The 11560-nt window shown below is 33.4% G+C and overlaps 1 protein-coding gene across 1 annotated transcript; it reads left to right on the top strand.

The window, feature by feature from the left end:
• Positions 1-7805: 7805 nt before the first annotated feature.
• W97_09235 (serine/threonine protein kinase) lies at positions 7806-10569 on the top strand (the record flags this gene model as incomplete). Its single annotated transcript, XM_007787097.1, has 2 exons — positions 7806-9612; positions 9680-10569. 2 exons carry the CDS (start codon positions 7806-7808, stop codon positions 10567-10569), a joined length of 2697 nt encoding a protein of 898 aa, XP_007785287.1.
• Between the last annotated feature and the right edge of the window lie 991 nt (positions 10570-11560).

The following is an 11560-nucleotide window of genomic DNA, read 5'->3' as shown; positions in this document are numbered from 1 at the left end:
CTTTCCTATTTAGAGATAGCGTGGCTTATATAAGCTATATTATATAAGCTAGCTAGAAAGACTTATTAGGAACCTAATTTACTATACTAGATTGATTTATAAGTAGAAGATTCTAGAAGATTCTAGAAGATTCTACTAGTTTCTATTAGTTTCTATAGGATTCTATAAGGTTCTATTAGGTTCTATTAGGTTCTATTAGGTTCTAGAAGGTTCTATATATTACGTAATATTAGTAATACTTATTAATTAGATAGAAGGTTCTAGATAACCTTCTATATATATATATTAAGACTCTCTTCTTCTTTAGAAAGAGAATAATAGATAATTAATTAGTAATTCTTCTAATATCTTATAGTCTACTATTTCTAAAAAGACTATTAATACTTTTATAACCTCTTTATAACCTTAGCCTATAGTTACCTAAGATATTACTAAGCTATTCGCCCGTTCTAGCTTAGTAGAACTAGAAAAGCCTCACTCTAGTTCTTTATAAGATATAAAGAGAGCCTTAGGCTACGCCTAGGCTTTCTACTAGTAATACGCTAGCTAAGCGAGAGTATATAGTAGTTGCTCCTATATAATAGAAGCTTAGTAGAATTTAGTCTCCTACTAAACTAACTATATTAGTCTCTCCACGTGTGTCTTATTATTATATTACTATACTAACCCTAAGGATTTATATCCTCTAATATTCTTATAGAGAATAGAGCTAATAGTATACTATAGTTTATTAGTAAATAGCGTGTAGAATATCTATCTATATAATATCTACCACTTTATCGAAATAATAAGCTAGGCTAGTAGTAGAATTACCCGCTTGTAGGTAGGCTATAAGTACTATAAAAAAATATATAGGTAAAGTAAATACAACTACAAAAGATAAGAGAGTTACTATAGAGATTATAGAGAGAGAGGATTCTACTTTAAGTAGTAAGTAAAAGAATAGGCTAGAGTAGAAGAGTAATAGTAATATAGATATATAGTATAGCTATAATACTTCTATATAGATCTTAAAGTAGTAGTAGTAATAGAAATACTATTTATAGCTATACTATCTACTATCTACTTAGCTACTTATAGAGAAGCTATCTTATAAGGTAATTATAGATATATATACCTCGAATACTAGTTTCTACTTATAGTAATATAAGTATATCTAGAAGACTCTATATATAGAATAGTATAATAGTGTACTTAATATACTACACGTAAATAACTAGATTACTAGCTAAGATATTAGCTATAATATTATTCTTTCTATATTATATACTAAATTCCTATAGTAGATATATAATTTCTACCTTTATACTATAGCTTTTATATGCTACTTTAATTCCCTTAACTCCTTTATTATCTTTACTTATAACTTATAGTAGTAGAAGATTTAGTATAAGCTTATAGCTAGCTAGATTACTATAAACTACCTAGATCTAGTAAATTATATTTTCTATCTAAAGCTAAAATAGCTATAGTATAAGATCTTAAAGAATAGAACACTTAGCTATATAGTAGTTATCTACTAGATAATTAAGTTCTAAAAGCGCAGGCTTCTATATATCTATATACTACTAATTCTAGATCCTGCATTCTACTATAGTACTATAAAGAATATTAATGTAACTATCTATATAGATCTTTCTAATCTAGTAATTAAGCCTCTACTCTGTAATATATTTCCTTATAATATATTATATAGTCTCTATAGATAACAATATCTAGCTATAAGCTATATATATAATAATAGATACAGATTTGGCTTCTTGCACTAGTTTTAAGCTAAAACTATAGTTAGTAATAACTACTAGTCTCTTTATAAGTAGCTAGATAAAAGGTAAACTTTTTAAAAGAGTATATAGGGCTATATATAGTAATTACAATATTATAGCCTATAATTCCTATCTCTCTATTTACATTAATACATTTATTAATATAGAGTTATATATAAGCTATAATACTATTAAGTATACGTTTAAATATATCTTTAAAGATTCTAATTATGCTACAATAATGCTATAAGTATAGTAGTAGTAATAGTAACCTAGCGTAATACTCTATATAGTAGTAGATAAAATCTAGAAGTATATTAATACCTAATATATTACTATATATAAAGCCTTCTAGTATATATATAAGTTCTATGTATATAGTTGCTTAGTTCTAATATAGTAGCTTACACTCTACTTTAAGAGTAAGTAGCTTATTTACTTCTAGGCTAACTAGAATATTAAGACCTATCTTACCTTTAATATAACCTATAAAACTATCTTTACTGAACTTTTTATAGTAAATATAAGGGATTACACTAAGTAATGCTATTAAGACTTTCCTATATACTATATATAGAGTAAAGATTATAAGTAGTAGGCTTCTAATTATAAAGACTTTATAGTTAGCTATATTATACAGCTTTCTATTATAGTAAGTAAGGTATATTATCTATATCTACTACTAGTAAATATTACTAGCTAGTATTTCTTTAAGAATACCTATATCTTTAAGGGCTAGATCTATCTAATCTTCTAGGCCACCTATTTTACTTATAAGCTACTTTAGAATAATAAAGACTACTTATAAGTACTAGTAGAAACTATAGAGTTAATTCTAAAGTAATAGCTATATAAGCTCTTTGTAACTATATTAGTATACTATAGATCTATAGATTCTATAGTACTATAGAATCGCTTCTAGAGTAATATTATAGATAACTACTACTACTAGCTATAGACTATATATAGTATCCTAAAGCTAATCTAGAAGTAGACTAAGAATCTTATACTTTACTTACTTTACTTAAACCTTATATATTACAACTAAATACTAGAGAGCTATAGCTTTCTATAACTCTAGTATAGCTAGCTTAAGAACTCTATAAGCTACTATAATTATCTTCTATATAAGTAGCTTATATTTAATATAAAGAAAATATAGACTAGCTTTACTAATAGCTTTCTACGCCTAAATACTAAGTAGTATCTTATATTTAATCTATTTAGCTAAGTAGTCGAATCTAATTAAGCTAGTTTCTTCTTTATTAATAGCTCTAGTAGTACTAGTAAAACCTTTCTATAGAATACTATCCTATTCTACTATTAGCTATAGAATAGGGCAGTACTTATAGTTATAATATCTAGTATTAACGTAACTCTACTTATTAAAGATATTACTATACACTTCTACTTTAAGATTCTAATTAATATTAATAAGTATATAACCTATAATATATCTAAGCGATTATATCTTATAAAGCTACTATAAAAGACGCATCTAATCTTTTAGATTAAAGTCGTAATATACTATTACTATATAGTAGAAGTGGTTTTATATATACTATAGAACCTCTATAACAAAGATGTTAATTAGTAGTAGCTTCCTTTTAGTAGTATTATAATATACTTATATAGTAACTTCCGCTAGATTCTATCTATAGTTAAGTAAAGAACCTATAGCTAGATTATTAATATAATAGTTAAGTATTCTATCTTATAGTACTATATATATACATTTTATTTTATATAAAATATATCTATACTGCCTAAACCTTACCCTTAGTAAGTACTAGAAGATTATAGCGTTTATAGAAAGCTACTCTAGATTAGTAAGTATATTAATCTAGATAGAAGGGTCTATTAGAATATATAGAACTAGGTAATAAGTAATAGTATAAAAGTGCTTACTACTACTATTTTTCCTAGTCTTAGGCGCTATTAGTTACCTATAGATTAGCTATAAGACTCTATAATCTTTACGCTAAAGAATAAGATAGTAAATAGTATAAACTAGTTACTAATTAATATAATACTAGATATAAAGATAATATTCTAATTAGTAGACTACTATAAGAATAGTATAGACACTATATTTCTTTCTAAGGAGTTTCTATACTCTATTAATATCCTGTAGCTATCTCTATATATACTCTACCTTAAGTTTAGCTACCTAGTAATACTACTCTATAATTTTAATCTAGATAATAACCTCTATAATAGTATATAGTTAGTAAGTCTCTCTATATTCTATATTTTACTATACTACTTAATTCTAGAAATATAGAGGTATAGTGTAATTATGTAGCTACTATATATACCCTTAGATTATTAGTAAATATATATATCACCTCTAAGATCTTAGAGCTATCTCTAAGACCTTAGAGGTGCTAAGTCTATATCTATCTCGCGAGCCGCTTGCAAGAAAGCCTATTTACTTAGCTAAATTAAGCTTCTCGAGCTTCTTAAGCTTATTAAGCTTACTAAGATACTTAGAATACTTAGAATAATTAGAGCTACCTAAGTTACTCAAGCTATTAAGCTACTATATTAAGCTTCTATCTATCTAGCTCTATTTATCTAGCTCTATTAAGCTTTAACTAGCTACTACTATATATAGAAGCAGCTCCGCTTATATTATATACCTATAGAACTTTTGAAAAAAATAAGTTTAAACTACTTAATCTTTAAAAACGTAGATATCTCGCTTCTACTAGCTAGAAGGTAAAAATTAAGCGAAAAATTAAACTCTAAAAAGTAGCTCGAGTAGCTTAGTAGCTTAGTAGCTTAGTAGCTCTAAGTATCCTAAGTATTCTAAGTATTCTAAGAAGCTTAAGGGTGCTAAGTTAGTAGAGTATCTAGAGCTAGCTCTAATAGCTTAGATTTAGCTACATATAGCTTAGAGCTAAACCTAATTTAGCTACATGTAGCTTAGAAGCAAATCTAATATCTTAGAGGTATATCTAATATATTAGATTTAACTATATATAGCTTAGAGCTAGTCGAGCTGCAAAATAAAACGCTAATATAATAAGATAGATATAGGCTTAGTAGCTCCAAGACTTTAAAGATAATAAAATTTTCTACTAATATATAATCTAAAGCTAGCACTAAGATAGAGTTAAACTAAGTAAAGTTACTAAAGCTATTTATATTATTTATACTAGCTATAAAAATAATAGATAATATAAATAATATAGATACTATTTATATTATTTAAACTATTTATAAAGCCTATAGACACTATAGATAGTATAAACTATAAAAATAGTCTAATATATAGATAGTAATATTTCTCTTATAGAAATACTATACTTAATATTAAATAAGAATATTGTATTCTTATAACTTATTTAATGATTATCTAATAATTAGAATCTAATTTTTCTATATTTTATTTCTCTTTTCTATTTTCTTATCTAGGGCTCTAATCTTTAGAAAATCTTTTTGTATTCTATAGTAATACTTATTATATACTAATAACTATTTAAGAGAAATACTTAAGATTAATAGTATTAATATATTAACTATAGAATCTATAGCTAAATGACAAAGTAATTAGGCTATATATTAGTATTTTATTTTATAGCTTAACTAGTTTCAAGCTAAATGTAGCTACATTTTTAATATTAGAGCTAGATCTAATGAATAAGATTTAGCTCTAAACTAGATATAACTAGATCTATCTATTAGATTTAGCTTATAAGTAAAATAGATTTAACTATATCTAACTTAAAAGTAGATTAGATTTAGCTATATTTAGTTTAGAGCTAAATATAACACTTTAGAGATAGATCTAATTACTTTATATACTTAAGCTTCTTATGTTTATTAGAATACTTAAAATACTTAGAATACTTAGAGCTACTAAGCTGCTTAATAAATTTAGCTTCTTGCTTGATTTTTATTCTCTAGCTAGTAAAGATAGAAAATTAACATTTTTAAAAATTAATTAGTTTAAACTTTTTTTTCAAAAGCTCTATAAGCGTATACTATAGCTATTTTTATATATAATAGTAATTTAGGCTAGATAGAGCTAGCTAGATAGATAGAGATAGATTTAGAGTTTTATATAGTAGCTTAATAGCTTAGTAGCTTTAGTAGCTTAGATAGTTCTAAGCATTCTAAAGATCTTAATAGGTATTATAAACTTTAGTATATAGAGTAAATAATTACGCTTATAAGTAGCTTATAAGTAGCTTATAAGTAGCTTATAAGATAGATTTAAGCTTAGTATCTCTAAAGTCTTAAAAATAGCTTTAAGAGCTTAAAGTTAATAAAACAAAATATTAATATATTTTACTAGTTAACCTAGTTTTAAAGTTTTCTTTAATAATCTTTCTTTTATCTTCTAATTAATATTTAGTATTTTCTTAGTATTTAAAGAGCTTTAAGCATTTATTGTATTTATAAGCTTCTAATAAGTAACTTTTAAAGAATAAGAATTACTTCTAAGCTCTTAGTACTTAGAGTCTACTATAAGTACTCTAAGTAACTCTAAGTAACTCTAAGTACTTAGATATTTTTTCTAATAGTATAAAAAAAAGTAGAAAAAAACTTATAGTTTAATTGAACTAATAAAATAAGTAGAAGATTATAGTAGAAACTAGTGTATAAAATAAGCTTTTAGTAAAGAAAACTATCAACTACTTAACTTCTATAACGAAAACTATAGTTGTTTCTATATAAAAGTAAAGTTTAATTTAGAAAAAAGCTTTAGATTCTTTTTATATTTAATATATCTCTTAATAAAAAGAAGTAGAGCTACTCTAATTACTTTAAATACTAAAGGCTCAAAGAGATCTATAAGTGCTTTGAATTCTTTAAATACTTTATTAGAATTAGAGTTCTATAAGTATATATATAGTTTATTAATATAGTAATAGAGAATTTTTCGAAATAATAATAAATAGTTCTATCTATAAGTAATCTTACTAGATAGTATCTAAAGGAAAGTAGTTTTATATAGAAATAAGTTTAAAATAATAGGTTTTGAGTTTCTATAATATTTTGTTATACTACTTAAAAGTAGAATTTAGTTAGCTAGAAATAATATTTAGTGATAAAATTTAGATACTAGCTTTCTATAAATATTTAATAGCTTACTATTTTATAATTCTTAGAAGAGAGTATATAGTAGTATTTATAGCTACTATATAAGCTATTATAGCTATTTATAATATTAGTATTTTTAGCTAGCTTAGAAATAATATAAGTTAGAAAGCAAAAATTAATTAATTAGGTTTTTAAAAAGATGTTCTTTATATTTCTCTCACTCTAATTAAATTAACTCTCTTATGAATTTATATATATAATAATGTCTCTTCCTTATATGAAAAATTTTATTAGTTAATAGTACATCTCTCTGTGTTTTTAATAAGATTTATAAATATAGTAGCTGTAACTATACTTGTAAGTAGCTAGATACAATTAATATATAAGTACAATTAGAAAACGGAATATACTAGAGTAAGTGTAGAGTTATATAACTTTTTAATATTACTCAAGACTACTCGAATACGTAGATAGGCGCTAGAGCACTAGTATATTCTCTTAAGTCCTTCTTATAAACTTAGAACCCTTGCATTTCATGCCTCTCAAAGTTCTTATTTCGTACAATACTTGCGGCAGTTTTTGTAAAAGAAGGCTGAGTGACCAAGGTCCGTTCGCTCGCATCACAATGTCCAATGGCGATCCGCCGTGGCTGTTCAGCCTCGAACCAATCTCGCTCCGCTCCTGCGAGACAGCAGAGGATCTCTTATTCTACAGAGGAATTTGACGACAAGACGTTCGGTTCTTCTCTTATTCCTTCTCTTGCCCCTAGCTCTCGAGTAGTCCGGGCTTAGTTTTAAGGCTCTGACGGGGAACACTGATGCAGACCTGGCGTCAACCTATCGTTAGCCACCTCCAAAAATTTTGAGACCGCCAGCATCCGTAGCCACTTGATCCGCATGATCTCGCCAGTCTCGTCAATGCCACATGACTTTAAGAGGCCATAGCGACGAAGACGAGATACGAGAGGGGAGTACTTCACCTGGCGGAATGTTGCGGCGGGACGACCTGAGCCGCCGTCTAGGCGCATATTTCGACGAAGGGAGAAGGAACCCCTATAGTGATGCACAGATCCAAGAAGTCTCGTCCTTACTGGTGCACCTGGAGGACTCCTGGAGCAGAGTGCCCCGCCTCTACATTGTCCTCCGTCAGGTTGGTCAGCTGAGCAGGCTCAACGAGCTCATTGATATCGGCTTCAATGACCACTGGTTCCCAGTCACTACACGTAGTCTGCCTTCCTTTCTCAGCCCCAGCGTGCGCGCAGATATCTGCGATACTCAGTCTCTCGTCCTGACCAAGTCCATTGACTTGGAAAAGGGCGAGAATGGACGGCACAGGCACTATGCGAAGGGCGAAACTCTACCCTTTCAATCCAAGGAGATCCTTGGGTCAGGCGGCTTCAGCCAGGTAGACAGAGTCCTCAGCTTGATCAGCTACAAAGAGTATGCAAGAAAGCGGATGCGGCGCCGTGCGGTCTTCGGCAACGATACGAAGGAAGCTATGAGGCAATTTGCCGCGGAAGTGGACATTCTCAAACGAGTGAAGCACCGCCACATCGTCGAGTTCGTCGGCAGCTACACCGATGCCCACTATCTCGGTATCCTCATGTCCCCGGTGGCAGACCACGATCTCGCCGCCTACCTGGCTGTGTGTCCTTTCCCGCCGTCGCGGATTGCAGAAGTCAGGACCTTCTTTGGCTGCCTTGTCACCGCGCTGCAATACTTGCATGATCATCGCATTAGGCACAAGGACATCAAACCTGGAAACATCCTGATCAAAGGCGGAAATGTCCTCTTCACTGACTTCGGTCTGTCACGAGATTCAGCGGACGGCGTCGGCAGTACTACATCCGGTATCACAGCTCTGTCACCGAGATATTGTGCGCCTGAGGTTGCGGCAATGACGACAAGAAATGCTTCCTCAGACATCTGGAGCTTGGGTTGTGTCTTCCTAGAGATGGCCGCTGTGCTTAAAGGCTGGAAGATGAGTGACTTCAAGGAGTACTTCGATACCACAGGAAGCCGGGAGCCATTTATCAGAGTGAATCTTGAGGCAACATTTCAGCTGATTGCGGAGCTTCGAACCGTCGGATTTGCGAAGGACGACATCCCGCTAGGATGGATTGAAAGGATGTTACGGCTCGACCGCAATGCGCGACCTACAGCAGCCGAATTAATCACCGAAATCATCAAATGTACAGGTGACGGAATGCGGTTTTGTGGCATTTGCTGTCTTGCTGAAGAGGAGTCAGACGAGACTGACGAGCTCGACGAATTCTTTGAATCTACGGCTACCACTCTCAATGTCTCACCGTCGCCAGCTCCACCGGCATTGAGCGAAATCAAGGCTGTTCTCCAAGCGTCTGGTGCTAAGCCTACTGTCGCCATTCCGCCGAATGAGAGCAGATCCATTCAGTCGACCGTTATCGAGCAGGCCTCTCCTCAATGTTCGGAGCCAGCTCTGACAAGTCAGCAAACTACCAATGATCGATTGGCCGACAGCGTTGAGACATCGTCCCAGACCGTCACGCCACTCAGCAAATTTACTCAGAGCGATAAAGAAGAGTCCACCGAAGTGATAGGTACCGCCAATCTTCGACAAGATGGCGTTAACAACGTTTCCGTCCCTACTCTTGTAGAGCCAGAGATATCGGAGACAGGCGGGGACGAAGCAGTTCCCCAAGATCAGCCTGAGAAGGTTGAAGCTATGGCGCCAGCATTAAATTTCCCAAAAGCTCCCATGTCGATTGAGCGCCAGCACGAGGTAGTGCAACTCATGACGGAATTCCACGAGCTGAGTAAGTGCATTAGCTCATGCATGGGCTGGGCGTTTTTCTTCTGCAAATCCATTAACGCGTCTGATAGAAGACAAGTACCAAAAGGTCAAAAAGTATTATTTCGAGAAGAAGGCCCAAGCACACAGACTCGAGAGGCTAGTAGCAGACAAGCGCCTCTACTACTCCCAGACCTCCCTGGACGATACCCAGTACGCAAATCACTTTGCCCGACTCGATGGTATGATCAAACAGGTAGCTTTCAACATACGCAAAGATTGGTGTCATATCCCCTGCTGGATGCAAGAGTCCGTGAACGAAGAAGCGATGGCCCTCGGCAAGCACGAAATGAATGTAGTCGGGCGAGCATTCTTCTCTCGCGAATTGGCAGAAAGACTCTTTAACCGCGTCTTTCATCCGGATATCCACCTCAAGCTGTCGATTCAGCTCAAATCGATCGAGAATGCGTACATAGCTTCGATTGCACCTCATAAATCGTCTGAAGAAGCGCAGAAACAGTACGAGAATCTGTTGCGGTGGCGTGTTGCCACGTTGGATGGCCTGCAAGAAATCCTTCAGTCACCACAAAGCCAGAAAACCCGCCAGATACTCGTTCAGGACCTGGTAGATGAACTTGTAGACGAACTGGCGAACTACTTACGATATTCGGCGTCTGACAATCAAGAATTGCATAGAGGCCTCAAGATGTTAGTGGAGCTGGCCGTCTTTATAGCGGCACACATTCCTCGAGAAAGTCGTGGTATTCGTCTGCATTACTTCACGCCTGGCCAAGCTGTGGATGTGGAGCTCATGGACGTTGAATTAGGTCTACCACGACTAACGAACCCAATGGACACTGACTACTCTACTAAACTACCTGGTCATGATATGGTTCGATTAGCAGCAGGGTTTTGCGTCACTGATGCTAATAACAAAGCAATTATCAAGGCACGAGTGTACCGAGGGCAGGGTGTCCATTAGTCGGTCCGGCCTCGTCTAAGGCTCTCGGACGGTCCGCCGAGATAAGGGCTCACCACCGGACCGTCGGACTAGGCTCTGGCCGGCGTGAGGACGGTTCGACGAGGGTGGACGGGCTTAGATAGAGCTGAATTGTCTTGGCATGGTGTCATTATTTTTGGCAGCGTTTTCTTAGATAGAATACATAAGATCTTGCCCCTTGATGCCTCCCTTGATGCCAGTTACCTCCTATTGTGTTTACCTTGCTGCCGCCGTGATATATAACGTCGCTGGCGCCGCGCGCACTACTTAGAGACTAGCTTCCGGCGTAGCCAGTGTGGGAGGTGGTTAGTAGTGGACTTAGGAGCGGTTTATACGGTATTAAGGCTGTCGCATTCAGGTTCAACCGAGGTAATTAGTTATTTAGGTAATAGAGACACACGAGTAAGGTTAGAAGTAGTAAGAAAGCATTGCATATTATACTATACAGTCTCTAGCCAAAAGTCTTTCCGGATTTCAGCCGACTCGTATTAACACTAGGAGACTCCTACCTATTATAGTATAGATATCTCTATAACTAAATAATGCATTAGAATAATATTCTATATTAAGGTGCATCGGCAAAAATATTTGCCACCTCTGAGATCTTAGAGCCACCTCTAAGATCTTAGAGGTACTAAGTCTATATTCTTCTCGCGAGCCGCTCGCGAGCCGCTTGTAAGAAGGCCTATATACTTAGCTAAATTAAGCTTCTTAGGCTTTTTAGGCTTCTCGAGCTTCTCGAGCTTCTTAAAATACTTAGAATACTTAGAGCTACTAAGCTACTAAGCTACTATATAAAGCTCCTATCTATTAAACTCTATTAAACCTTAATTAACTACTACCCCTACTATATATAGAAGCAGCTATACTTACATTATACGCCTATAAAACTTTTAAAAAAAATAAGTTTAAATCGCTTAATTTTTAAAAATATAGTTATCTTGCCTCTACTAGCTAGAGGGTGAAAATTAAG

Source organism: Coniosporium apollinis (assembly GCF_000281105.1).
Source record: "Coniosporium apollinis CBS 100218 chromosome Unknown supercont1.96, whole genome shotgun sequence".
In the NCBI taxonomy this organism is placed as follows: domain Eukaryota; kingdom Fungi; phylum Ascomycota; class Dothideomycetes; genus Coniosporium; species Coniosporium apollinis.
The sequence above is the reverse complement of the archived record's forward strand: the minus strand, read 5'-3'. Positions and strand labels throughout refer to the sequence as shown.